Raw genomic sequence first — 26,647 nt, forward strand, 5'->3', positions numbered from 1 at the left:
TGAGAACACTCCAGTGTCCTCATCATTAGAGATGGAAAAGCCTTATCTTGTCTGTCACGGCTCCACTCTGCAAATGCAGGCTTATTCCGTAAAGCAGAGGATCTCAAACTCTTTCCTAGTGGGGCCTGTCACAAACAGATAGCTAAGAGTTAATGTTTCTTTCACCTGTAAAGGGTTAACAAAGGGAACCAAACACCTGACCAGAGGACCAATCAGGAAACCGGATTTTTAAAAGCTCAGGGAGGGAATGTTTGGGTAATCCCTGTGCCAGGATTACGGTCTCTCTCAGGGAAAGACTGGGAGGGGGAAAAAGAAGGAGGGGGAAGGTAAATTGCCCTCTCTGTTTTGTAATTCAAGGAGTTTAAGTACAGTAATCTTCCAGGATAACCCACGGAGGGGAAGCCTGGGGAGGAAGTAAAGAGAAGACAAGGGGAGGGGGGTTATTTCCCTTTGTGGTAAGACTCAGGGCATCTGAGTCTTGGGGTCCCCCAGGGAAGGTTTTGGGGAGACCAGAGTGAGCCAAACACTGGAAATTTTTGGCTGGTGGCAGCGCTATCAGATCCAAGCTGGTAATTAAGCTTGGAGGTTTCATGCAGGCACCCACATTTTGGACTCTAAGGTTCAGAATTAGGAATTATGCTTATGATATGGCCACATTTTTAACAAGAGAGTTTGTTATGGATGCCATCTCCTCGCCTTTCACCATCACCCAGACCCCTCCCCTTCCCAGTCACAACTATCTAACAGCCCCAAGGCACCGACAAGGGAAAGAGCCATGGGAAAGCATTCCTATATTTTAGGATGTCTCTAGTGTGACGAGTGTATTATCCTTTGAAAACAGCTCCTCATACTGTCTCCTCATTTCAGCTCTCCTTCCAGCCTGCTCTCACCTAGACACAAGGAGGCAAGCCATTCCCATCAGGTGAACATATGCTCCACTGCTTCAGGGACTGCCATTTGGGGATCTCGGTTTCATAGTGTATTTCCAGTTCCAGTCTGCAGGAATGATCAATATCCCCTTTCCCTGCTCACTTCAGAAAGTCCCCCTTTTCCTGAAGGTGGTAGAGAGGTGTGGTGCTCAGTGACTCACTCAGACATCACCACGCCCTACGCAAGGACATTTATTTGTTTGTTTGAGTGTATTGTATCTTTGACCACATTCATAACTACAGATTTAAAAAAAAAATGGTAACCAGAAATCCGTTTTTGTAAACAGATGCTGTTTGGGTGCCTCCTATTACTCATCTGGATTCGTGTCATTCCTTTTTCCAGGCTGTGGTCTCTGTACTGTGCTCTGAGTCAGACAGAACTCCACAAGTGATTTCTTTGAGTTGCTGGTTTCCTCCCAGTGACTCTTGACTTGCTGCCAAGGAAGCAGGGCGTAGCTTCTTAATTTTTTTTTCTTTAAAGCTAGACTGATTAACAGAAACTCCTTTAAAATGCAGGGAAAAGACACCACCCCATCGCACATCCTGACACAGCAGCAGAGGAAACTTATAACTCCAGCAGGCAGGGCACTCCCTCCACTGCAGCTCTGTACATCAAGAAGACATGACTAAGGCAAAGCAAGCTCCTTCTTCTAAAGGTGCCAGAACCAGCCCCACTACAGGGTAAGACCTCTTCATAAAATCCTCTGCAACTGCTCTCCCCATTCAGCATCTCCCATTCCTTTGATCTAATAGCTGTCTTTCCTTTTTCCCTCATTTTCATGGCTCTCTATATCTCTGAGTGCGACTCACTAATGGCAAACCCTTATGCCTTTATATTTTGCTTTGAAATCCAGCCACACATTGGGCTGAGGCACCAATAGAAGGCACTGCAGGGTCTGACTGCAATTGTACGCTGCTTGCTAAGGTAACTCTATTCTTGCCTTGAGGGTGTGAGAGAGACACAGCAGAACCGTCTGTGCAGCGTGGAGTAAGGGAGATGCTTGACACATGTTTTTTTTTTTTGCAATGACACATTTGTAAGCTTCAGAGTTCGGCGCAGGTCTCTTTGAAATCAATCTTGCTGATTCAGATTTACACCAGCTCAACTCAGATCAGAATCTGGCCTTTGTTTTTTTCAGATGTCCCTCATGCTTTTGTGTGTATGTCAAAGCTCTCCCATATTATTAGCGGTTTGCAAGTCACTGGTTTAACAAAATAATTAAAACTTACGTCTTTGATGGCACAACTCAAGTCAGAGCTGGGAGGGCCCTTCTTAGAATCCAAGCTAGTGAGACTGAAGCGGACCAGAAGTTCTAACCAAAGACATATGAACAATGCGATTGCATGTTACACTTTCTTAGCAGCCAAATCTCTGGGCTTGGGAGTGATGAGAATAAAAGTAAGGCAGACGAGAGAAGTGTTGAAAGCAATAGGAGAGCTGCATGGAAAAAGTGGAGGGGATAAATGAGTGGAGCAGTGGGAACCTATTGGTGGAAAGTAGAGCATTGCAGAAATTGGCAAATTTCTCACTCCCACACTAAATGCTTTTCCCCAGCAATTCTCTCATTTCCCCTAAACATATTTCAGATCAGCACTGCTCCCATTTCATTCGCAGTCTGTCTGCAGATAGTCAGAGTTTAGCCTGTTGCTGTGCACATTTGCAGCTGTTGCCTTCCACCCAAGAGGCAGCTGCAATTCAGTGGTGGGTGAAGTGACTAAGACAGAGAGAGGCTATAGAGCTCTTACAGATCCTTCTGGGTGAAAGGCACTTTTGGTAGTGAAAGCAGTTATTTGGGGTCATTAATACTAAACATATATTTGAGGATGTCTGGGGGAAGGAAACAGTGGCTGAGTGGCCTTTTGCTGGAAGGCACTGGTGAAACTGGATTTGTTCAGGCGCGCCCTATTTCAGTATCTCTGTAATGAGGAGAGAGTTTCTTTTTCTGAATACACACAGAGAAGGGCACGGGATGGGATGTGCCTGAGGAGATGGGGCCAAGTTCATCCCTGGGATAGCTCCACTGGCCCACTAGGCATCCCCCACAGCAGTCGGAGATGCCAAAAAGGATTTCAAATCTGCCAGACTTACCCTCCTCCTTCCATTCTTTGCACAAATGCCTGGGAGGTGGGGCAGGTAAGCACTGAGACTGCAATGAGGTCTTTCCTGTGCTTAAACACGGATTATTTCCCTATAATATGACAATGCAGAGCAGCCCCGCTCAAAGACACACAATTACATGCTGCTGGAGTGATGGCCCCAAAATAGTGTAGTAATGTCACTGCATGCTGCAGTGTCTTGGGGTCATTATTATTATTATCACTTCTACTTCTGTAAAGCCTAGAAGCCTTAACCAACATTGGGGTCCCTGTGTGCTAGGTACCAGACTGCCCCCAAGAACTTGCAGTCTAAACACACCAAGGGAGGCAGGAAAACAAAAGCACTATTACTTGCCCCTGGTCACAGGCAGAGCTAGGCCTAGAACCCAGGTCTCCTAAGTGCCAGCCTGGCTGGGCACCCTTTGAACAATAGCACTTCTTCCAGGAGACCATTTAAAGTGAAGGAGGAACGAATCCTGCTTCTTTCACTCATGCAGGCGATCCTGTTGGAGTCACCTCGGCCTAGATTGTCCTGCAGGCATTCTGTGCCGTTTCTATAGGACAGCGCACATCAGGGGAACAGTCTGTACCTTTTGTTCATCCAATTTCAAAGTTCAGAAGGAGGGGGATTGAGCCCCTCCCATGGAAAAACCTGAGAGAAGTGGGACAGGGATTGCGGACCGCACAGAGAATTCTCTGATTCTGGAGGAGTGGGGCAGAGTGCCACAGGGGTGGCTGACACCTCCTCTTTTTCTCTGTGGGCAGAGAGAGCTGTTCACGCAAGGCCCTCTCTGCTTGTATAGTGCCCGCAGGGGGCATCTTCGGGGCCTTCAACTAGTTCCATTCTTAAGCAATGTAAGGGCGTGACAATAAAGTACTGTAGCCCTCTCATGGCTTGCAATGGAGCATGGGCTCCGTCTAGAAAGCTTGAAAACAGACTCAATTACAGGAGATGAAATGTAGCGGATTGGCTGCTTTGGTATTTCAAGAGAGGCCCCAAGGCAGGGCTCTTGGGGGTATGCCTGATGCCAGCAGCTGGGAGGATGCTTCCCAGCACAGGTAGACGGATGAGCTCTTTTCAGGCTAGCATGGTAAAAATAGCCGTGTGGCTGCAGTGGTAGCTTGGGCTAGACAGGTGGGGGTCCAGCAGGATTGTACTCAGGGAGCTAGCTCGAGCTGCCACCTGTGCCTCTATGGCAACGCGGTTATTTTTAGTGTGCAGCTAGTGCGTGTTTGCCTACCCATGCTGGGAAGCCACCTCCAGCTGCTGTGTAGACATATACTTGACCCAGTACAGGGGAATTCAGACCTAAAAGCGTCCTTAACTTTGTCCATAAGCCTGCTGCATGACTCTCAGGCAGCACGGCACGGCAGACAGCCAGAACCTTCCTCAATATGTGTGCCTGAATTTCCCCATACTGAAGGCAGGTGATCTCTGCACTAACACTGCCTCCCCTCCCTCTGCCAGAGGATTTCATGGTGCATGTCAGCTTGAGGCCACGTGTCAGACGTCCCTTGTATAATGGCAGATTTCCAGTCCTGCCCTAAATTCCCTCTGCCTGTTGGGCAGAAACTGTCATCACACTGAGCACTGTACCTGTTATGCAATGTGCTGAGGAACCAGAATGGGCACCCAAGTGGGTGTTTACACTAAAATACCTGTGGTGGACCTCCTCCCGCAAGATTGGGCAGCATTAACACTTTCTCAGTAGTAGACACATTGACTTTTACGTTAGTGTCACTTTCCATCTGAACAATAGCAGAAGAAAGGGCAGATCAGTGCTCAGAGAATTTCATTCCCAGGGGCGGCTCCAGGCCCCAGCACGCCAAGCGCGTGCTTGGGGCGGCACGCCGTGGGGAGTGCTCTGCCGGTCGCCAGGAGGGCGGCAGGCGGGGCTCCGGTGGACCTCTCGCAAGCGTGCCTGCAGAGGGTCCACTGGTCCTGCAGCTTCGGTGAAGCCGCGGGACCAGCGGACCCTCCACAGGCATGCCTGCGGGAGGTCCACCGGAGCTGCAGGACCGGTGACCGGCAGAGCGCCCCCCCACAGCATGCCGCCATGCTTGGGGCGGCGAAATGTCTGGAGACATCCCTGTTCATTCCTACTTTCCCTCTTGCTTCTGTTCTCTGGCAAAAAGGCTAATTAATGCAAGGAAGATCACAGGAACTAGTCTTCCTACTTTCCCAGCATAGCAGCAGCCTGAGAGCAGGAGGGATGATGAGCTGAGATACTTTGTCTTCTCCTGCCCAAGTGAGGGGTTCACTTCCCATCCCAACATTTGAAGATAGAGTCCTAATTTTTCAAGGATCTTTCCTGCAAGCCAAGTGCTCACAAAGACAAACAAGAGGGTGCTGAATGGGTTTGGGGGCTGCTTCTTCCAACATATCACACCCTGCCTGCTCATGTGAAGTTCCCTGCAGGGCACAGAGCATTCCAGGACACCTTTTTTCTCACAATGCTTGCTGCTCTGAGACTACCTTCTGAAGCAGCGGCTGGATGGGACTGCAGTTGCTGGCAGGATTTCTATAAAACTTAGAGCAGTGGTCCCCAACCTTTTTGTGGCCAGTAGTACATTCATGTTTTCAGAAGTGTGTGGCGGGCACCAACAATTTTTCAAGGCTTATTTTGTATTTGTACATTAAATAATGCAAAAAAATCATATTAAATATTATATAATATATGAATCCATAAGATAAAAAGGGCAATTTTACATGTAAAATGTATTAAAATTAAGGAGTTTTTACAAAATAAATATCATAAATTTTTCATCTTATTTATTTTCAAAAAGTAAAACATTGTTGAACTACTGGTCCAAATATATTTATTATTCTTACTTCAGCATAGAATGAAGCCTGCAGCCCCAGAGTTCTCTGTCCCCAGCAGGCGCAGGGCTGCAGCTTCTCTCCAGCTTAAGCCACGGCCCTGCACCTGGCAGGGACAGAGAATACCAGTGCCCGCAGCCTGCAGCCCCGGAATTCTCTGTCCCTGGCAGGCACAGGGCCATGGCCTCTCTCCCCTGCTGGGCACTAGGCGAGTGCACATAAATGCCCCGGCGGGCGCCATGGCGCCCGCAGGCACTGCGTTGGGGACCACTGTCTGAGAGGGTTTTTTGAAAAGTGCCTCATAGAGTCATGATGTTTAAGGGCAGAAGGGAGCACTGGATTTAGCCTGCCCACCCTCTATATCACCTGCTCATTAAACCTAACAAACAAAATTAGACCAAAATATTACAGCCCACAACAGACTAGACTATTATGTGCCACAGGCAGGGAATAAGAGGGACCCAGGTGGATCAATCCCCAAGGCCCGTGAAATGACTGAGATCTACTCAGATAGCCCTAGCAAGTGACTCACACCCACATGCCGCAGAGGAAAGCGAAAAATGCCACAGATCACTGCCAATCTGACTTGGGGAAAAATCCCTTCCCAACCCTACATGTGGCAATCAGTTATATCCTGAGCATGTGAGCAACCAACCAAGTGCCTGACAGAGAGAATGCTTGGTGCCACCTCAGAGCCCTGGACCACCCTGCCCACTGTCCCATCTCTAGCCTGGGCCATCCCTGATGCTTGAGAGGAAGGAGGCAAAAAAAACCCACCCAAATCCTCCCAGAATACACTGAAGGCAGGGTAGGAAAACCCCTTCCTGACCACTGCTGGAGACCAGCTGAAACCCTGGAGCATGAGCTTTAGAAACATAAGACATAAACTCAGCTGCTATAGCAGCCAACATGCAAAACACTAGCCTCCGTGATGCACTTGAAAAATCCTTCCCAAACCTGCAGCCTCATCCACCTGCCCCTCTTGAACAGGTTGCAGCATCACAGTGGAGCAGAGGGCACTCTGGGAGGGGCTTTCCACTAATGCTAAGTGTGGCCTGCTCTCTTTTGTTTTATTTTCATGGTAGAAAAGACCTTAAGGCCAGGCAAAGAGGATTCAATCTCCTCCGCTTCCCACCCGCTCCGCCCCACCCCAACCCAATCCCCCCTTGAAGGAGAGATCCTGCTTGTCAAGCTGAAATTTGGAGTATAGGGAGGGCCAGTGCAACCATTTAGGTGACCTAGGCGGTCGTCGAGGGCACTAGGATTTGGGGGGGTGGCATTTTCTTTGGCAGTGACTGCAGTGACCGGATCCTTGGCCGCCCTGGTCGCGCCAGCATTTAGGCGGAAGGAGCTGGGGCAGGAGAGCACAGGAAGGCCGCCTGCAGCAAGTAAGAGGGGGGGCACGCAGAGGAACTCCCCACTCCAGCTCACCCCTGCCCCGCCTCCTCCCCGAGCATGCCATGGCTGCTTCACTTCTCCCGCCTCCCAGGCTTGCAGTGCCAATTAGCTTAGGCGCCGCAAGCCTGGGAGGCAGGAGAAGTGAAGCAGCGATGGCATGCTCAGAGTGCTCGTGCGTGAAGCAGGGGTGAGCTGTGGCAGGGGAGGTGCCTCAGGGCGGAGGGGGGAAGCTGCCGCAGGGGGGGCACCTCAGGGCGGGAGCTTGGGGACGGGGGAAAGCGCAAGGTGGAAGTTTTGCCTAGGATGCGAAACATCCTTGCACCGGCCCTGGGTATAGGATTTACCCACCAAATAGGAAACACAGTGTCTGCAGCAGGGGAGGTAAGAATCCCACAGTGAGAGTCTAATAGGGCGTGAACCATGACATTCCTGGGCTACATGCAAAATCAATGGGCCATGCTTGCTGAAACACGTTGCTTCATTTTGCTGCCAAATCAATCAGGAGGTTTCCATCATCCTGTTGGCCACCCCTTGTTTTCCTTTCAAGCCACAGTTATAGCTCCTGGGAGGGCATCCTGGTGGTTATTTTGGCGCTGTGTGGACACATCTTCTGCTTAAAGGGTGCACAAGGCAAGTCCCTTTTCTTCCCCACATTGCTTGCTCAGGCCAAAGTCTGCTTGGGCATTATTAACTTTGGAGTCCAAAGTCCAAGCACTTGTCATTGCTGAGTAAGTCTGAGCTGTGTCCCTCTTAACGGCTCCTTGTGGAAGGGCGAGCCAGCGATCAGGACAAGGGGACTGAAGCGCAAAACACTCACGTGTGAGGGATAAAAAATGCAAGCAGAGCAAGGGTTTTCTAAGGTACAGCTGCCCTCTTTGGAAACCACATGTATTGCTGAAGTAAGCCATTGTACTGCTAGGATTTTGCACCAAACACCCAGGAGCAGAGCATTTGCCATACCTCATCAGATGTCAGGAATTCTTTCCTCACCTTGTGGAAATCAGTTTACACCCTGTAACAGGAGATCTAATTACCCTTGTGATAAATAATGTGCATGCTATTATTGTTTGTAACTCTCAGCCCTCTTACAGTCAAAAGGGATTTATGACGTTGCAGCAGTGAAAAGCCCATGCTAAGTGCACTCTGCATAAAGAAGTAATGCACTTTAATTTGTTCTAAACTAGATAGCCATTCATTTCACCATGTCTCCTTTAATCTCATATTATGGGATGACATTAAAAAAAAGAGAGCTAAAGAATATATTCACAAATATATTCCCTACTACTTCAGCTCTTTCTCTTTCTTTCTTTCGGAACAACTGGAGGGAAAAGCACAGCAGCAGGGTGCCTATCTAACCATCTCCCTTCAGTTAAAGGCCACATGGAGACAGAACAGTATTCAGGCAGATTTCACACTCAGGCTTTAGATAGCAGTGCACTGTATTACAACTTTAAAGGACAGTTTATTGGGATCATGATAGAGCCATAGCGTCACAGACTTTAAGGTCAGAAGGGACCAATATGATCATCTAGTCTGACCTCCTGCGCAATGCAGCCTGCAGAATCTCACCCACCCACTCCCGCAACAAACCCCTAACCTATGTCTAAGTTATTGAAGTCCTCAAATCATGGTTTAAAGACTTCAAGGTGCAGAGAATCCTCCAGCAAGTGACCCGTGCCCCACGCTGCAGAGGAAGGCGAAAAACCCCCAGGGCCTCTGCCAATCTGCCCTGGAGAAAAATTCCTTCCTGATCCCAAATATGGCGATCAGATAAACCCTGAGCATGTGGACAAGACTCACCAGCCAGTACCCAGGAAAGAATTCTCTGTAGTAACTCAGATCCCACCCATATGTAAGGGGACTGTTGCCCCCTTACTAACACTCAGTGGGAGTGTTTGGTTGCTAGCTCCCAGCGCTAAAAAGGGAGGGGTCGATGGGAAATCAGGAGCCTGAGGCTGACAGTCTCCAGTAACAATGTGGAGAGGCCAATGCTCCAGATCAGCCTGATTGACAGGGCAGGCAGGCTAATCAAGGAGTCAGGAGGCCAGGGGGTCCTGTCCTCCCTGGGAGCTGGAATTGTCTGAGTCAGATGGAGTGGGGCCGAGCTAAGGAGAGAGTAGGGGCCCAAGCGAAGCTGCTGGGAGCAGAGCTGCAGCCACCAGAGCCAGAGGGGCCAGACAAGCAGCCCAGGAAACAGGTGAGAGCTGAGAGAGAGTCACAGAAGCAGCCTGCAGAGCAGACCTGCCCTGGGAGCAGAGCTGTAGCAACTGGAGCCAGAGAGGCCAGAGAAGCAGCCCAGGGAGCTGAAGGTGGAGCAGCAGCAGCAGCCATGCTGAGGCAGTGTGGAGCTGAGGCTGGAGCAGTCCGGAGCTGGGTGCAGTGAACAGCTGGGGAGAGCGAGGGGGACCCTGGTCAGTGGGCCCAGCACAGGGAGACGCCTCAGCCAAGAGGCTCTGCAGACCAGACTTGGAGGGGGCTCATAACCCTGACAGAGCGGGGGTGACACTGGGGAGAAGGGTCCTTCTACCCAGAGCCTGAGAGTGTGTGGCCACTGCCAGAGCAGGTGTCCGACCCGCAGCATCCACAGCCAAGGCCTGAGGAACAGACAATGAAGTGCCCTGATGTCCAGAGATACTGTTTGTGATGGTCCCTGCCACAGAGCGGGGTGATGTGTTTTCCTTTAATCTTTCCCATTTTTCCTTATGCTTTTTTAAAATTAATTGTTAATTAAATAACTTATATTTGCTTTAAATTGTATGATGTGATCAGTGGATCAGGGAGGTGCGAAGTGCAAAGAGAGTACCCCAGAATGGGGACACCCTAGCCCCTGTCCTGGGTGACCACAGCAGGGTTGGGGGTTGAGTCCCCCAGGAATCCTGGGCCCAGCCTTGTTGGGGTTACGAGGACTCTGCCAGACAGGAGAGTGGAAGGGGAGTCCTCAAGGGCAGGGAGGCCTCTGGGTAAAGAAAGTGGGAGCGAGGACTCAGATCCTTTTGCTAGCCCACTTCACCGGGGTAGTGCAGAAGCCAGGAAAGTTCCCCACAATAGCGGGACCATTCCCTCACTTACACATCTAACATCCCATCACAGGCCATTGATCGTAAACCATTTCCTACAATATCTGCACTATCACACACGCACACATGCAGCCAAACTCAGATACACTCAAACTCAACAATATGTGCACACAAAAATAAAACAAACACAAATGCATGCAGGTAAGCTCACAGACATACCCACAGAGAAGATACACACACATGCAGACACAAGCAGACTCACAGAGACATATGCATAGAAATAAACATGCATATATACACACACACACCCCCACAGCCTCCAGCCCATCGACCAGACACGTCTAAGCATGCTCTTTTCTCTCTCGATTCCTTTTTCATTATTTCATTGCGCATTCCAGGCCCTCCCAAACATTTTACACATTTAATTAGCCAGTTTTAGGAATAGAAATCCTGAGACTCTTAACGTGGCAAGGTGCGTATGCATCCTCCCTCACTTCCCGAGCTCCCCCAAAGTACCAGCATTCAGCGTCTTATTATTACTAATCAATAAGCCACTGAAACATTTCTGTGTCTCCCATTAGCTCTAGTTTCCCTTTACCCCCTCCCTGGTTTCTCTGTTTTGCTTTTAAGGCACTCAGCCCCTCCCTTTCTCTCTATTTTCCTCCAGCAGTGGTTGTTGGCAGCTTGTTAGACCTCAGGCAGCTCTCTCTTCCCCTCCCTCCTACCAAGAGAGCTTCAGTGTTTCTGTTGAGATTGTCACATGCGTTGGAGCTCCAGGGCTTTTCTTCCTGAGAAAGTGCCAATTTCTCAGCGCTTGCCTTCAGTCCTGAGAGATTCACCCACTCTCAAATGAATCATAGACATCACAGAGGAAAAACCCTGTCAGATCATCTTTTCCCATCCTCCTAGTGCAGGACTGCTCCCTAGAGCCGTTCTCCAGGGCTTTGTCCAATCCAGTTATAAGTGACTCAAGCGATGAGTTTTCCACCACTTCCCTCGTGAGACTACTCCACAGCATAACAGACCTCACTCACTACTAGAAAATGTTTCCTGATCCCCAGCCAAAACATTCTGTTTGCTCAGTTTCAGCCCATTACTCTCAGTTACAGCCCCTTGGGCCACCCTGTGCAATTCCTCTCTTTCCTTTATGTTTACACCCATTAGATACTTGGAGGTGGTTGGCATATCCCTGCTGGTTGTTGTAAAGCCAAGCTGTGCACCTAGTAAGGCCTTTTAATCACACCCCTTAAACCAAAAACGCCAAAAGCACATGTACACACACACAGACTCATAGATTCATAGACTTAAGGTCAGAAGGAACAATTATGGTCATCTAGTCTGACCTCCTGCACAATGCAGGCCACAGAATCTCACCCACCCACTCCTGGAACAAACCCCTAACCTATGTCTGAGTTATTGAAGTCCTCAAATCGTGGTTTAAAGACCTCAAGGTGCAGAGAATCCTCCAGCAAGTGACCTGTGCCCCATGGTGCAGAGGAAGGTGAAAAATCCCCAGGGCCTCTGCCAATCTGCCCTGGAGGAAGATTCCTTCCTGACCTCAAATATGGCGATCAATTAAACCCTGAGCACGTGGCAAGACTCACCAGCCAGCACCCAGGAAAGAATTCTCTGAGTAACTCAGATCCCACCCCATCTAACATCCCATCACAGACCATTGGGCCTATTTACCTGCTAACTCCCAAGAGATCTCTCCGCAGGGAGATCTGCCAAAACACCCACATCTTTATAAACAGCACCTGAGTTGCAAACTGAGTCAGGCTGGTGAATCAAGAGCAGACTCTCAAGGCTTTGTACCATGCTACCTGCACATAACGACACATAAACTCTGTGTCAACAGGGCCTCTGGCCTTACTCGGGTCTGAAACAAGAAGTAGACCATAGGGAAACATGGACCATTTATGATGTTTCACCTTTGTAATCTGTAGGGCCACGAATTCTCTGGTATTGGTTCCGTGGGAAAAATAATAATGTCACAATGGCAGAATGATCTTTGCATCTTTGTATCATGGCAATTGAGTCCACCCTTTGAGAGACAGCAGGCTCGCATCACAGGGCCTGACAAAACTGCAATGGCCCTGGAGTGCTCAGCTATTGTATCTACTGAAGGTAAGCCTGTGGGACAGTTCTGTGAATTTGTGATAGGTGACACATTGTCCTGACCCCCCTGATCGTGGTGATACCATAAGAAGCATTGCCCTGGTGATTTGCTGGTGCCAGAGCTATACATTTGTACCAGCTGTAGGGTGGCACCTCCAGTATTTTTCTCTTCTGCTGTGTACTTTTTGCCTTCATTACCAAATGATCCTGGCCCTGATTAGGGCCATTGGCTCTATTATCTGTCCTGCAGGTCTGCACTAATACTAAGGTGGCAACTAGCGCTGGTTGAACATTTTCCATTCAAACTATTTTGCCAGAAAGCTGGGTTTGAACTTAAATTATTTTTTCCCCTGAAAAGTGTATGCACTCTGCAGATGCCTTTTTGGTGTTTTTTGGTAAAAAAATCGGATATGGTGGTCTTCCTGCCATCAGTAGTGTAGAAGTGCTGTGTGCTATGAATCAACCACTGCGTCCTCCCCAGAAGAAGCTGCACTGCAGCAGTTGGTGAAGGGGGTCCCTGTAGGGACAGTGTTTGTAAAACCAATTTAGGATCCTTCATGACAACAAATGCTACAGGAATGTAAATTGTTGTTCATTATTAGCACTCCTGTGCATTGATAGCATTCTCTCCAGCCATGATCTCAGGGGGAGTGGGGGAAGAGGGGGGAGAATCTCAAGCTACCATCACCAGTACTAAGGCTCTCTTCCATCTCAAGCCATCTGAGGAGAATACCAGGCATATGAGCTCACGTCCTCTCCTCCCGTCAAGTCTGGCATCTTTCAGTAACTGTTCTACCCACTCACCTTGGCCCAGGGACTGATTTCCCATCATAAACGTCCGCAGGGGGCTGCCGCAGGGCTTACTGAGCATTCCACAGGCCCTCGTTCCCGGACTTGACACCTCCCTGGCTTGTGAGATGCGGCCCTGGAAAGGACAGGCTACACCAAGCAATTGCAGGGTTAAGTAATTGCAGGTTTGAATTCTTTGGAGTGAGCCAATGGAAAAACTGGCAACTCCAGGATGGCTGGGACTGAATCACAGTCCAATAAAAGCCTGATAAACTCCAATTCCAGCTGCAACTAGACTGAGGAAAGGAGGAGAAAGGATATGCACCCGGCATGTGCTGCTGCTCTAGCAATGTGACCCCACCCAGCTGATGAGAACACAAGCCTCACTCCTGCAGAACAACCAAGGCACTTTCTATTGTGTCTTAATAAGAAAAGCACATGCAGCCCACTCAGAAATGGAAAAGACCCATTATCTTGCTCTCCTCTATCCCTGAGCATACATGGGGTTATTAGCTACTGTGTATTCAATGGGCAAAAGGGACAATGAAAGGAGAGGGTAGTCATGTTTTTACTCAGAAAGACTCAAAGCTATGAATCAGCACCCCCTGAGGAGCTCACGTTAGGTAGCATGTATAGTGAGAGTGGCCACAGGAATTAGTAATGCCAAAAATGACCTAACTAGGACTGATCGTGAGAAGCAAGCTAGATGTGAGCAGAACAGAGCAGAAAAAGAAAATTCACAGCAAACAAAAAACAAAAATTCCAAAATCAATTTATGTTTGGTCATTTTATTAGAGGTGTCTTTTTGGGGGGTTGGTTTGGTTTGTTTGTTTGGTTTGGTTTTTTTTAATTTTTGGGTGGAACATTTTTATAACAAAGGTACATTTCAGTTATTTTCTGTTTTTGTAAATAAAGAAATGTTTAAAAATGAATGTTCTGGTCAGCTTGGTCAGGTGAGGATTTTAAAAAATCATTTCTATTTTTTAAAAATGTCCTTTAACAATGATACATTTAAAAAACATTTCCCCCTCCCCCGAAATATTTAAATATTTTTAAAATGGCATTTTCCAATGCAAAATATTTTCTGTTTGAAAAAAAATGTGAGGACCTCTAGTTATGAGCTTCCTATGTGATATGGTGGTAAAGAAAGCCAATGTGGTTTGGGTGACTGTACACAGAGACCTCACTTCAGGGAGCAGGGAAGCTATGATTTCTCACAGCCTATACGCACTGTTGAATCCATGTTCTCTTTTGTCAATTCAGTTTCAGAACCAAAGCACAGGGCATTCATATGACAGATTATTAAAGGTGCTGGAGGGATCCACTTAGAGCTTGGTTTACAGAACTGCTGAACACCCAACAGCAGCCACAGCAGCCAGTGAGAGGTGTGAGTGGTCCCCACCTCTGAAAATCCTGAAGTATAAGGAGTTTTTTGGGGTAATCCAAGGGTTAAAAGCAAGCCATGACAAAGAGAAACAGAACATCAGGACCAATTTTCTACTAGTCAGATCTAGGAAGCCCCATTGGTTGAGACCTTGCAAACTGGACAGGACAATGCACAGATATTTATAGTGAAGAATAATCCTGCAAGGCACAGAGGTCATTTCTTTCTCCAATTTCTGTAATTCTGGGAATTCCTGTTGGTTATTAGCTAATGCCGGTTTTGGACAAATGGTAAGCAAGTGGGAAAGCTTGGCAGTCCCATGAGGTGTGGGAAAATAGTATTTGGACTGTGATGATACAACCTAGTAATCTTTAAAAGCAGATCTGACACGCACAACACTTCAATTAGGCAAAAGGGAAGGACTGGGGAAGGTGGAGTAAATGAATAACATATGTCATTTGGGTGACTCTACAAAGCCTTTCTGTATGACAGATGTTATTACGAATGGTAACTGCAGTATTATATTGCATTGTCATTGCTCCTCATCCTGAAAGCTACAGCTGGATTCCTTGCCTGACTCATCTGGCCCAGAATAACTGCAAATATAAAGCAGGTGTTTGACACTGCTCTCACCTAGCAATGAGAGAGAGGGTGGGAAATTAACTTAGCCCCTTTATTTACCTCCCCACACATTTTCAGGAGCAGTCTTCTCTTGGGCAGAGAAGATAAGACTAAAGGACCCAACAAGTCTTTGCTGTCTCTAATTTCTGTGACTCTAAGTACAAAATACTGATAACAGTCCTGTAGGTGAGATTTGAAATCCTAATGCTTTCCACTTGCCACTTTTGTGCAGGGGGAGTGAATCTGTTCTCAATATCAGCCCTCTGATCCTTAGATTTCATCATTTCAGAAAATAAAACAGTAGCTTTGGTTAAATGACACTATCAGACCCCGCTAATGCTAGTCCCTAAAATCTTGCTTCTTTTTAAATCAAATATTCATAAGTGACAAGAAACACCACAAGAAGTCAAGTCCTGCTGCACATAGGGGAATAATGCAAAGGAATCAGATACATTACATGTGTAGGGTGTCTTAATGCAGTAATATATTGAGCAGATTTGCTTGAATTTAAAAGGAAATCAAGAGTAGCCCTCACTACAGACCAATGCTTGGGATTTTTTTTATGGAAACTGTAACAATTTCCATTTTAGGAATAAAGGATCTGAGCAAAACATTGACTCCAGTTCTTCTTCTTAGTGTATGTGCACCGTGCCTCAGGTGGCACGTGACCAGGATTCATCATTGAATTTGGTCCGCTCGTTGGATTATTAGTTTCCCCGGCCCGGGGCCGGGTACTCACAGGGAATGATCCACACCGGGCAATGACTCCAGTTATCCCATCTTCCACCACACCAGATCCGACCATTGAGCCACTAAGCACAGTAGTCTATTCTCTCCCCCTCTAGAACAGCCCAGTGGTTCATCTATGCTGGTATTCTCTCTTAACAAAATGGATCAGACCACCATCCTGCATAGTCCTGTAGTCCACTCTAACAGTGCCCAGTACCTGATGTGTCAGAGGAAGACAAATCTCCACCCTAACTGACTCATGATACACCAGACCAACTGGATAACACTGTATTGTCGGGTGGGGCATGAGGAAAAGGAAATCCTTCCTGACGTCCATGGCCCCATTGGGCAAATAGCTCAGTTTGGCATTGGGGACTCGAGTATATCACTTTACCCTGCACAGCACTTAACCTTATTAACGGTCAGACATATAGTCAGCCTATTTTTAAAAACTACCTACAGTATCTTCAAAACCCTCCTGAGCATTTCCCGGAAGACTGGCTACAGTGGCTACAGCTTCTCTCTAACTACTCTGAGTGATTTGCTGGGGACGGGGGGGTGGGGAGGGGTGTTACCAGTATTTTTAGATATTTTTTCAGCGCTCGGCCAATATTTCTGGGGTGGGTTTAGAACAAACCCGGTTACTTTCTTGGATGTAAATACTGGGTTATTGTAACAAAGTTCTTGGTTCCAGCACCCACCTTTATTTTCTTCTCCAATACTCTTTTTTCCTCAGAATCATCTGCATTTGAGACCTTCCCCCCTCCCACCACACACACAGACTAAGAAGCCAAGATGTTGGTGCTATTGGCTGGTATCTTTGTGGTCCACATTGCCACCGTGGTCATGCTGTTTGTATCCACCATTGCCAACGTAAGTCATTCTGCTTCTAAACAAGACGGTAATGTTGTAGCCACGTCGGTCGCTGGGTAATCTCGAAAGCTTGTCTGTCTCACTGACAGAAGCTGAAGACATTACCTCACCCGCTTTGTCTCTCTGAACAAGACAGGCAGCAGATGTTGAATGCTCAACCCTTCCATGGTTATAACTCCACACACCACTGAAAGGTTCTGCCGTAGGGTTGCCAGGCTATAGAGTTAGGGAGTAGGGCACCCTCTTTCAGTAAATAATAATGCGCAAAGGAGCTGTTCAGAAAACATAAGGAGCCCGATTCACTGCTCTGTTACTCCAATTTTATGCTGGGGTAACTCCCTTGAAATAAATGGATCTCTGGAAAAAAATCAAGCCACTTTAATTTAAATGACACCCTGAGAACAGAAAAGTTCCGAATCCTGAACTAAAACAAACAGAGGCAGCCTCAAGGTGATGTTTCCACTCCCATAACTTTAAAGTAGGAACCACCTGTACACGCCCCATTCAAGAACTAGTTGAGCAAGTGAGATTAATGGAGGATAGTTTTGAGCTGAAATTTATCAGCCCATCTGCCAGATAGTCTCTTGTATAATTATACGGTGGATGCTTGTCTGTTTCTGGAACTAAAAAGTGTTCTCATGAGCTGTTTGGGCAAAACTAACAGTTGTTGGTAGCGTTCATTATTATCTATATGCTAAAACACTACACACAACACATATAAGGACTGGTCCCTGTCCAAACCAATAGCACTTTGTAATAGTTGAAATATGTAGCAGATCTATCAACATACTACAAAATTGCAACACCCAATAAGCTCCCACCCCAAATGGTGAAAATGGAATGTGCAATGAACTGGACTAGTCCATGACACAAGATGGCATCTCATTTAAAAGAAAAAAACAAAGAGCGTTTGGCTAATATGTTATCTGATTGGCTGAACCAGTTTTAGATTCTTCCAGACTTATTAGTGCCACCCACGTTCAAGGAATAGGTATAGTAAGTTGGTCAAATTCTGCCCTCAGATACCTTTACGCAATGTCACTGAAGTCAGTGGGGCTGTGTGAATATCACAGAGGGCATGTTTTCTCACATGCACACAGATCATTGATCTCTTGTGACATTAAAATCATAGGTCAAAATTAAGAGATTATTGCAAACCTAGGAGAAAAGATTTGTTATATAACATATGCAATTCATCTTCTACCAGGCTAGGAGGAGCTGGCTGCGGAAGGTTCATACACTGAAAATTCCCCAGATTCCACAGAGCATGCGATCCAAGAGCACATACATACAACACAAAAAGGCCAAGTGTTGCTGGGGACTGTAAATTGTTGACTGTAAATTGTTGGGCCAATGGCCAAGTAACTCACAGCAGTATGAATACCAAAACATTTGCAGGGGAGAGTTTCTTGAGCTGGAAAGAGCTGCTAAAAATCCCACTTGGTGTCAAGATGCTGCTAAGTATTTATTCCCAACAACATGCTCTTGCTCACCAAGTCAAAAAGGAAAACCAACAATTCTTATCAGAGTGAAGATAAAAGTCTTGTTAAGGGACAAATGCTGTCACATCAGTACAGTACTAGGGAAAGCCTAGTGCTCCATCTAGTCAGGCCTACTGTCTCCAATAATTGTTCCATCATTGTTCAAAAGAAAGCACAAACTCCCATATTGGAATGCAAGTGCTCAAACTTGTGCCACACGTGGAAATTTCTTCCTGATACCACCAGCTACAGAGCTTAGACCCTGAAGGAAGCGTATCCCCCTCTTTCTTAGGAATTGTTTCCTATCCAGTGCCACTGCAGATTGTTATTTATATAGCGTTAGCACCTAGAGGCCTCAGCTAGGTTGGAGCCTTGATGCGCTAGGCACTGTACAGACATATAGTAAAATGACAATCCCTGCCTCAAAGTGCTTATAAAGATGGATGCTATTTTTAGTTAGACAAATGGTCTTGCTTGTATACTATACTACAGAATGACCCCCTCCTCCCCAGTTCTCTGCAGCAGAAGGGAGGCAAAGGGGCAGGCCACCATTTTTATAATGACCAGCCCAGCTCCATTTTAAACTTCATAGCCAAATACACATGAAAAACTCTCCTGTCTTTCAGAGACTTCACTTGCACGGGCAGCAACGCAATTATTTATGTGTAACACAGAGCTATTCCTGTGCCTTAGTTTATGCTGCCCCCTCGTGGCAGCCTTTGTCTGAAAATTATTCAACAACCTCCAAATCCTATTTAAGCGGCTGCCTTGGAACCCGACAATAAGAGGGAAGACCCAGAGCTAAAATGCTCAAGAAACCCCAGTGAACTCTCAGTTTATCCTGCACTCTGGTGGTCTAGAGAAGTCTGGCACTGCAGACCTAGATGGGAATAGACTGCCCTGTCTACTAGATTTTCGACACAAAGAACTACAGCCAAAAGAGGGGCTAGGATCTCTAATGAGAGGATATTGCACACATTTTAAAACTTGTGCAAACATGTATTCAGAGTCTAGAGCCCCCCAAAGGAGGTCACCATAACAATGACAACTTCAAAGCTTTAGCTTTACCATGACACTCCTGCCACATCAGGGCTTCCAGCCAATTGCCACCTTCAGTCGAGGAGTGTCCACCATTCTGATTCACATAGGACACCTCCATTTGTGATTAAGGTGTCCTGGATGCCCCATTTGCAGGACATTGAAACTGCTCCCAAATGCTGTCAAAGCCAACACAGCAGCAGTGTGTCTAAGCACCCACAGTGCAGATGACCAGCTAGAAAAGGCTGTGCATAAAAGGGGTAAAAAGAGTCCTTTGTCCTCTGCCAACAATCTTTTTGTACCCCCAAAGCATATGTGTTTTACTCTTATTATCTTAGCTGCCTTAGCTAAAAATACTGACCAGTGTCTATGCAATAATCCAGTCCTTTTCAAAATAAACCCAATATTCATGCAGTGATCTCGTGTGACTGTGAGTTAGGTTTTTTCAATTTTCTATTTGTTGTAAGCGTACTGCCCTTTAATGTAATTGAGTGGCCCCTTATTGTCACATTACATGGCAGGACAAAAAGGAACCCAAGAGCAATTTTCATTATATTTTTTTAATTGAGTCCCCCACCCCCACACATACACACCAACTCTTCTTCTATCTGGACTAAATATCTCAAGCCTTTCAAGTCTCTTATCCCAGACAACTTTAGATCTTCATGAGTTCCATGCACAGGGGGAAAGTTTTATCGCTACAAAGCTTCCAGCGGTCATTATCCCTCTTATGCCCAGATCAGGTGATAGGCTGGAGCAACCGTTGTCAGAATGGTCAAGAACAACAACATTGACATGACTGTTTTGTTCCATTTCAGGTCTGGATGGCAGGTACCTCTACCAAGGGGACAAACTCAACAGGACTCTGGCTAAACTGCGATGCTGGGGAATGCCATCAGATTGCATTTGCTGAAGGGGATATGCGTAAGAGACATTTTCTTTAGGTCTTGATACGACCTGTACAGTCTGAAGGCCTACCATGCATTGTGATACCAATAGTATCTTAACGTACACTCTCTCTCTCCCCTCCTGCCTCTGTATTGCCAGCTTCCCTCAAGGCAGTGCAAGCCTTCATGATCCTGGCTATCATCTTCTCCTTCTTCTCATTGGTCATGTTCGTGGTACAGCTCTTCACCATGGAGAAAGGGAAACGGTTCTATATCACTGGAGCCATCATGCTGATTTGCTGTAAGTCCAGTCTCTCTGCATCAGGTTGCTAAAAGGATTAAACATGTGTATGTGTGTGTGTATGTGTAACACACACCCCTTTCCCTCCCACACCCCTACACGGCAGCTGGCAGAGCCACCAGTCAAGTAACCTTGGAGGCCAGGCGAGCTGTGAGCTGCAGCCCACAGGGAGAGGCAGGAGCAATAGCTGTGCCCTGCAGGGAGAAGGCGCTGCTTTCCAGAAGGGGAGGCTGAGGGTAAGGGGGAAGCCTGCCTGGGGTTGGCCATGACTCAAACTGTTTGGGGTCATCTGAACCTTTAAATTTCTCCTCCCTACTATCAACATATACAGTTTTTTGGGGCGGATGACCCCCCCTCCATACCTTCCCCAAAGTTGGCCCATACTTATAGAGCTGGTTGAAAAATGTCCATCAAAACTTTTTCAACAAAAAATGGCTGTTTCCTATAAGGAATTTTTTGTTGAATATTTTCATTTGAAGTTTTCCAGCTGAAAAACTCAAAATCAAAACCATGGGACGGGTTCTTCTCCACAGCATAAACCAAACAATCCCAGAGCATCTTGCTCCACCACACAGTGGATCTGATGTAAAATTCAAAATGGCTGTTTCAGGAAAGCAGTCACTGCTTTGGTTATTCACAACGGATGGTCTGGAACACAAAGGAGTCTTTCCAAGAAAGAACAGGGATCGCCAATAATGTTTTCAAACTGTCAACACCATCAGACAGTGAAAGGAGAAATCCTCTTATCCTGCTCCACTCATCCCTAATTGCTATTGCCTTTTTGAGAAGAATGGCATCAGGCATTTACCTAAAGCTTTGATGTATCCAGAGGCAATTTAATTCTCCACTTCAGATTACAGTTTGGTTTATTGCCCAGGCAGTTATCCATACCAGCAGGGGCAGCTCTAGGCATTTTGTCGCCTCAAGCACAGCAGGCAGGCTGCCTTCAGCAGCTTGCCTGCGGAGGGTCTGCTGGTCCTGCAGCTAAGGCGGACCTCCCGCAGGCAGGTCCTCCGAAGCCGCGGGACCAGCGGACCCTCCGCAGGCATTCCGCCGAAGGTAGCCTGCCTGCCGCCCTCATGGTGACCAGCAGAGCGCCCCAAGTGGCTTGCCGCCCCAAGCACGCACTTGGCGTGCTGGTGCCTGGAGCCGCCCCTGCATACCAGCCCCACCTACTGTGTGTAAATCATAAACAGAAGGTAATCTCACCCAAAGCCCATTAAAGTAATGGGAGATGCTTTATCAGGGTGACCAGATGTTCCAATTTTATAGGGACAGTCCCGATTTGGGGGGATTTTTCTTATATAGGCTCCTATTACCCTCCACAGCCCCATCCCGATTTTTTACACTTGCTATCTGGTCACCCTATTCTTCATTGACTTCTTTGGCTTTGGACCAGACTCTGACTATATGAAAGAGGGAAAGTACAAGTCCAATATATTAGCTTTTAATCCTCCTGAGCTCCCCACTGGTTATGAATAGATTCCCAATATAAGTGCTGCTCTTGGGGTCCAAGGCTCGATACAGATCACAGCCTTCAATTGGACGTCCTTATTGGAGGGAGGAACGGAGAAAAGAAACGTGTTTGGAGGGAGCAGGTTGTTTGATTTGTTATTGGTTTTACACCTGAGAATGCCTAGAACAGCCAGTAGATAAAGGATCACTGTCAAGGTTGGCAAGCCCGAAAATGTCATCCACTTTCCCCCCCTCGAGTTGTTTTCAGTGTGTTCATTATGTTTATGCTTTTTGTAATTAAAAAAGAAGAAACCATGAAAAGCCTGTGCCGGTAGCCCCCGGACTTATGAAAAACCCTACAACAGCAAACCCCAGTGTTAACGTAAGAGCACACAACGAAGAAGTGTGCACAGCCTCACCTGCGAGTGATCTGCCCAAATGCACACTAGCGTGTTCAGCTTCAGCACTCATAAGGAAGCCGACACTAACACACCAGAATCTAAATTTGTGCACCATTCCCGACAACTCTGGAATCTGAGTATCTCCGGTATGCAACCTTGGCCTATCTCCTTCCATTAACAAACCAGGAGGTACTGACCTGGTGTTCACAAGAAACCCTAGGATAAAAAAATTAGCATACAGTGCTCAGAGCTCATGAGCAGCCCTACAACAGTAAATGGGCCATCAGCTTCACAGGGCACATGCCACAATATCATTGCAGTACCTGAGCTGTCCTGCAAAGATTCAGGTTTTCAAATATCTTCCAATTCTTTCTTCCCTCCCCTCCCCCTACAGGGCTGTTCATTTTGATTGCAGTCTCCATCTACACAGCCCGATTCCCACACTACTTCACAGCGCCTCGAGACCATCATGGCTACTCCTTCATATTGGCCTGGATCTGCTTTTGCTTCAGCTTCATCATTGGCATCCTCTACCTTGTCCTTAGAAAGAAATAAAGGCTGGCAGGAGTAAAAGGGGTTGGGGGTGGGGGTTAGAAATTGGGGGTGGGGAGGATGAGGAATCATTCAGCTGGAAGAACTGTTTGGCCAATAACACCAAAAAACACCCACCACAAATGAATCCACCAAAGAGAGAGAAACAGCTCCTCCAGTCCAGCCAGCGCCTCCTTGATCCTTGGGCCCTGAAGTTACAAACAAACTGCCTAGTCTCCTGGCTCTGCTCTCCTTCCTCGCAAAGTCAGGCTGTGGCTTAAGGAACCACCAGACTCCACTTCACCGACTCGGCGGCACCTCAAGGAAATGAGCGCTGCATCTTACTTCCTCCCCACCCCTCCTCCCTGTTTCTCCTTAGCCTGCGTTGTGGGTGCAGGAGTGAGGGATAAGGCTTTTTTGCCCTGAAGAACAATGGGACAGGCCTTTTGTTACATTTTTAGAAGGGTTAAAGACATTATATCTGGGAACAGCCCAACTCGATTAAATTCAATTTTTTAAAATATCATAACTGCAAATTCATTGCCATCCTGTTTCCTACTTAAGAAAGAGACTAATTCCCATGAATAAATCAGGGCCAGAGGTGGAGAGAGAGAGGGAAGCATATAAGAATGGAGGGGAGGAGCCAGGGAAGGAAGGAGGCAGGCAATGATCCTAGTAACGGAGGATGCAGTTATAACTCAGTGGTACATACCCCAGAGGGTCACCTGGGGGTGTTTCTCCACTATAGCTGGCTGTGTATCTCTCTAACACAGCCACACGATGAAGATCTCAGGAAGTCCCTATGAAGCCATAAACAGGCAGATTTGTGATGCATGTGCTCTATAAGCCATGGGACTAAAGGGACTTTCCAATCTGATCGCTGAGGCAGCCTGCTTAGGCTCGTGGGAGCTCACTGTTGAAACACTGAATTAGGTTTTTTAACTACCTGTAGGTAATAGATTTTTTCCACTCTTTGTAGCACAGGATGGGGCATTAATCACCGACCCCGCCGTGACATTGTCAGTCACCTCAAACTACAACGACATTTGATGGCAGAAGAAATAAGGCCTAGTAGTTAGAGTGGAAAAATCTGAGACTTAGGAATCCAGCATTCTGTTCCCAACTCTGTCACTTAACCTATCTGTGCCTATGTTCTTCCATTTGTAAAATGATGTTCATTATACCTACCTCCCAGGGGTGCGGAGAGGCTTTGTTAATTAATGCCTATACAAGGAAAATCCCACACGAAAGGCTGTATGGAAAAAAATAGCATTGTCGTGTCATAATTGCAGGAATAGAGTTCCTGTCTGCATCAGGGTATCCAAGCCAAACATTTCTGTCCCTTTGAAAAGCTTAAATAGTAAGTGGAGATTGTTAGTGGCAAGAGGTCAGGACTCACTGTGGTTATGCCCACAAACTCAAGTTAGGTGGCAACAAAAAATTCATGGGTGCAGGGATAGCATGAACAGTATTTTCTCTCACACTTTCTCTGTTACATTCTCTTTCCATATAGACTTTGTTAATTCGGTGGACATATTCTAGTACTGTACTTTGCTGTTTCTTTGACAGAGTGTTTATTTCTATACAGTCATTGTAAATATTTTGATACAAATGTTTCTAGCTTTAGGGATATAAAATACAATTTAATTCCATTTATTTTACACATTTTTGCTTTTTTTAAAGAAAAAGTAGTTGAGACTGTGATTGAAGGTCTTGCTTTTCTCGCCAAACCAAAGCTCGCTCTGCTATGATGCTGCAGTACTACCACCTGGTGGCTGGTGCAGATGATAGGACTTCCCTTTGGGTGTGAGCCAGGCTATTGTTTCAGGTTCTCTGCAACTCAGGCAAATGCTGTTGCACTTGGCTATGCTTGGTTCCCATTTTCAAGCTTTCTTTACAACCATGAGAACTAGAAACTTAGTTGTACAAAAGCTGAGATTCTGGTTCAGTCTCATGACTCCAGAAGCTCAGGCCCAAGGCAGGAGCCCATAGTGCAGGGGTGGTCAAGCTGAGCCTGACAAGGAGCCAGAATTTACCAGTGTACATTGCCAAAGAGCCACAGTAGTATGTCAGCATCACCTCTCCCCACCCCTCTGCTCCCAGTGCCTCCCGCCCACTGGCAGCCCCACCGATCAGCACCTCCCCCTCTTGCCCTGCACTTCCTGATCAGCTGTTTCATGGTGTGCAGGAGCAGAAGTGGCGCCAGGGTTTTTGGCGCCCTAGGCGGGGGTCCTTCCGTGCTCCCAGTCGTTGGCGGCAATTCTGCGGTGGGGGGGGGTCCTTCCACGCTCCTGGTCTTCGGGGCACTTCGGCGGCGGGTCCCGGAGCAAGTGAAGGACCCGCCTCAGAATTGCCGCTGCCTACCCAGAGCGTGGAAGGACCCCCCGCCGCCAAAATGCCGCCCTCCCAAATCCTGGTGCCCTAGGCGACCGCCTAGGTCACCTAAATGGAAGCGCCGGCCCTGTGCAGGAGGCTCGGAGGGGGAGGGGGAAGAGCGAGGGCACGGCAGGCTCAGGGGAGGGAGTGGGAAAGGGTGGAGTGGGGGTAGGGCCTGTGGCAGAGCCAGGGGTTGAGCACTGAGCAACCCCCGACCCCCACACATTGAAAAGTTGGCGTTTGTAGCTCCAGCCCCAGAGTTGGTGCCTATACAAGGAGCCACATATTAACTTCTGAAGAGCTGCATGTGACTCCGGAGCCACAGGCTGGCCACCCCTGCCGTAGTGTCTATGCCTCAATCTCACTCTGGGCATGAGTAGGACCTAGTTCCAATATCAGCATCGTAAAGATTTACTGTGCACATCGTTATTTTGGGAGATGCGCAAGATGACTGACTGGAACTTTTTTCCACCTTCAGCATCTATGATTTAATGCCTGGACAGGTCTAGAATGTGAGATGAGAACTCAAGGACCCCAATGGCATTTCCTGGCCTCAGCAAACCTAGATGTGATCCTCTGAGGTGCTAAGCATTCTTTGCTCCTTAGCTTGTGTGGACAGCCATCTTGGTAGAAAGTGTTGCCAATCAAATACACCACAAAGTTAGAGTGGTACATACAGAGGGGATCTAAGAGAAATCAGCTTTAATAGTATCAGAATTCTACTCCCCAAGTATAAACTGGCTGAAACATCACTACGGGATATGGGAACCAATTGGAAGGAATACTTGAACTGTGACCAGATGTACAGAGGCTTTTCTCGCTCCCTGGAGAAGCCCCATTAGCCCTGCAGTGCTTCACCCCTGAGGCACACCTGGGAAGAGGCCCTGCCAATCCATCTCAGGAGGTTCTCCTAGCTGTTAGCTAATTCAATGCTAGGGTTGCAAACCCTCCCAGTTTTGCTGGGAGTCTCCTGGAATCGGGCTCTATCACCCAGAGGCTACTGAAGCCAAACCAGGAGATATTAGGCTGGCAGCACAGTGGTGCTAAGGCAGGCTCCCTACCTGCCCTGGCTCCGTGCTGCTCTCAGAAGCAGCTGGCACGTCCCTGAGTTCCTGGTGAGGGGACCAGCCAATGGTCTCTGTGTACTGCCCGCATCCTGAGCACTGACTCTGCAGCTCCCATTGGCTGGGAACTGCGGCCAATGGGAGCTGTGGGGACAGTGTCTCCAGGCAGAGGCAGTGCACGGAGTCCCCTTCCTTCTCCCTCCCCCGAGGCTGCAAGGACATGCCAGCCACTTCCGGGAGTGGAGCGGGGCCAGAGCAGGCAGGGAGCCTGTCTTAGCCCCGCTGCACCGACACCCTGGAGCCACCCAAGGTAAGCACAACCCGGCCGGAGCCTGCA

At 47.6% G+C, this 26,647-nt stretch overlaps 1 protein-coding gene across 1 annotated transcript; it reads left to right on the forward strand.

The window, feature by feature from the left end:
* Window positions 1–1,462: 1,462 nt before the first annotated feature.
* EMP1 (epithelial membrane protein 1) lies at window positions 1,463–24,522 on the forward strand. The gene is made up of 5 exons (XM_032797461.2): window positions 1,463–1,610; window positions 16,640–16,776; window positions 20,114–20,219; window positions 20,343–20,483; window positions 22,734–24,522. The coding sequence occupies exons 2-5, from the start codon at window positions 16,699–16,701 to the stop codon at window positions 22,892–22,894; spliced, it is 486 nt and encodes a 161-aa protein (XP_032653352.1). The 5' UTR covers window positions 1,463–1,610; window positions 16,640–16,698; the 3' UTR covers window positions 22,895–24,522.
* Window positions 24,523–26,647: the final 2,125 nt, after the last annotated feature.

This window comes from Chelonoidis abingdonii, chromosome 1, assembly GCF_003597395.2.
Source record: "Chelonoidis abingdonii isolate Lonesome George chromosome 1, CheloAbing_2.0, whole genome shotgun sequence".
In the NCBI taxonomy this organism is placed as follows: domain Eukaryota; kingdom Metazoa; phylum Chordata; order Testudines; family Testudinidae; genus Chelonoidis; species Chelonoidis abingdonii.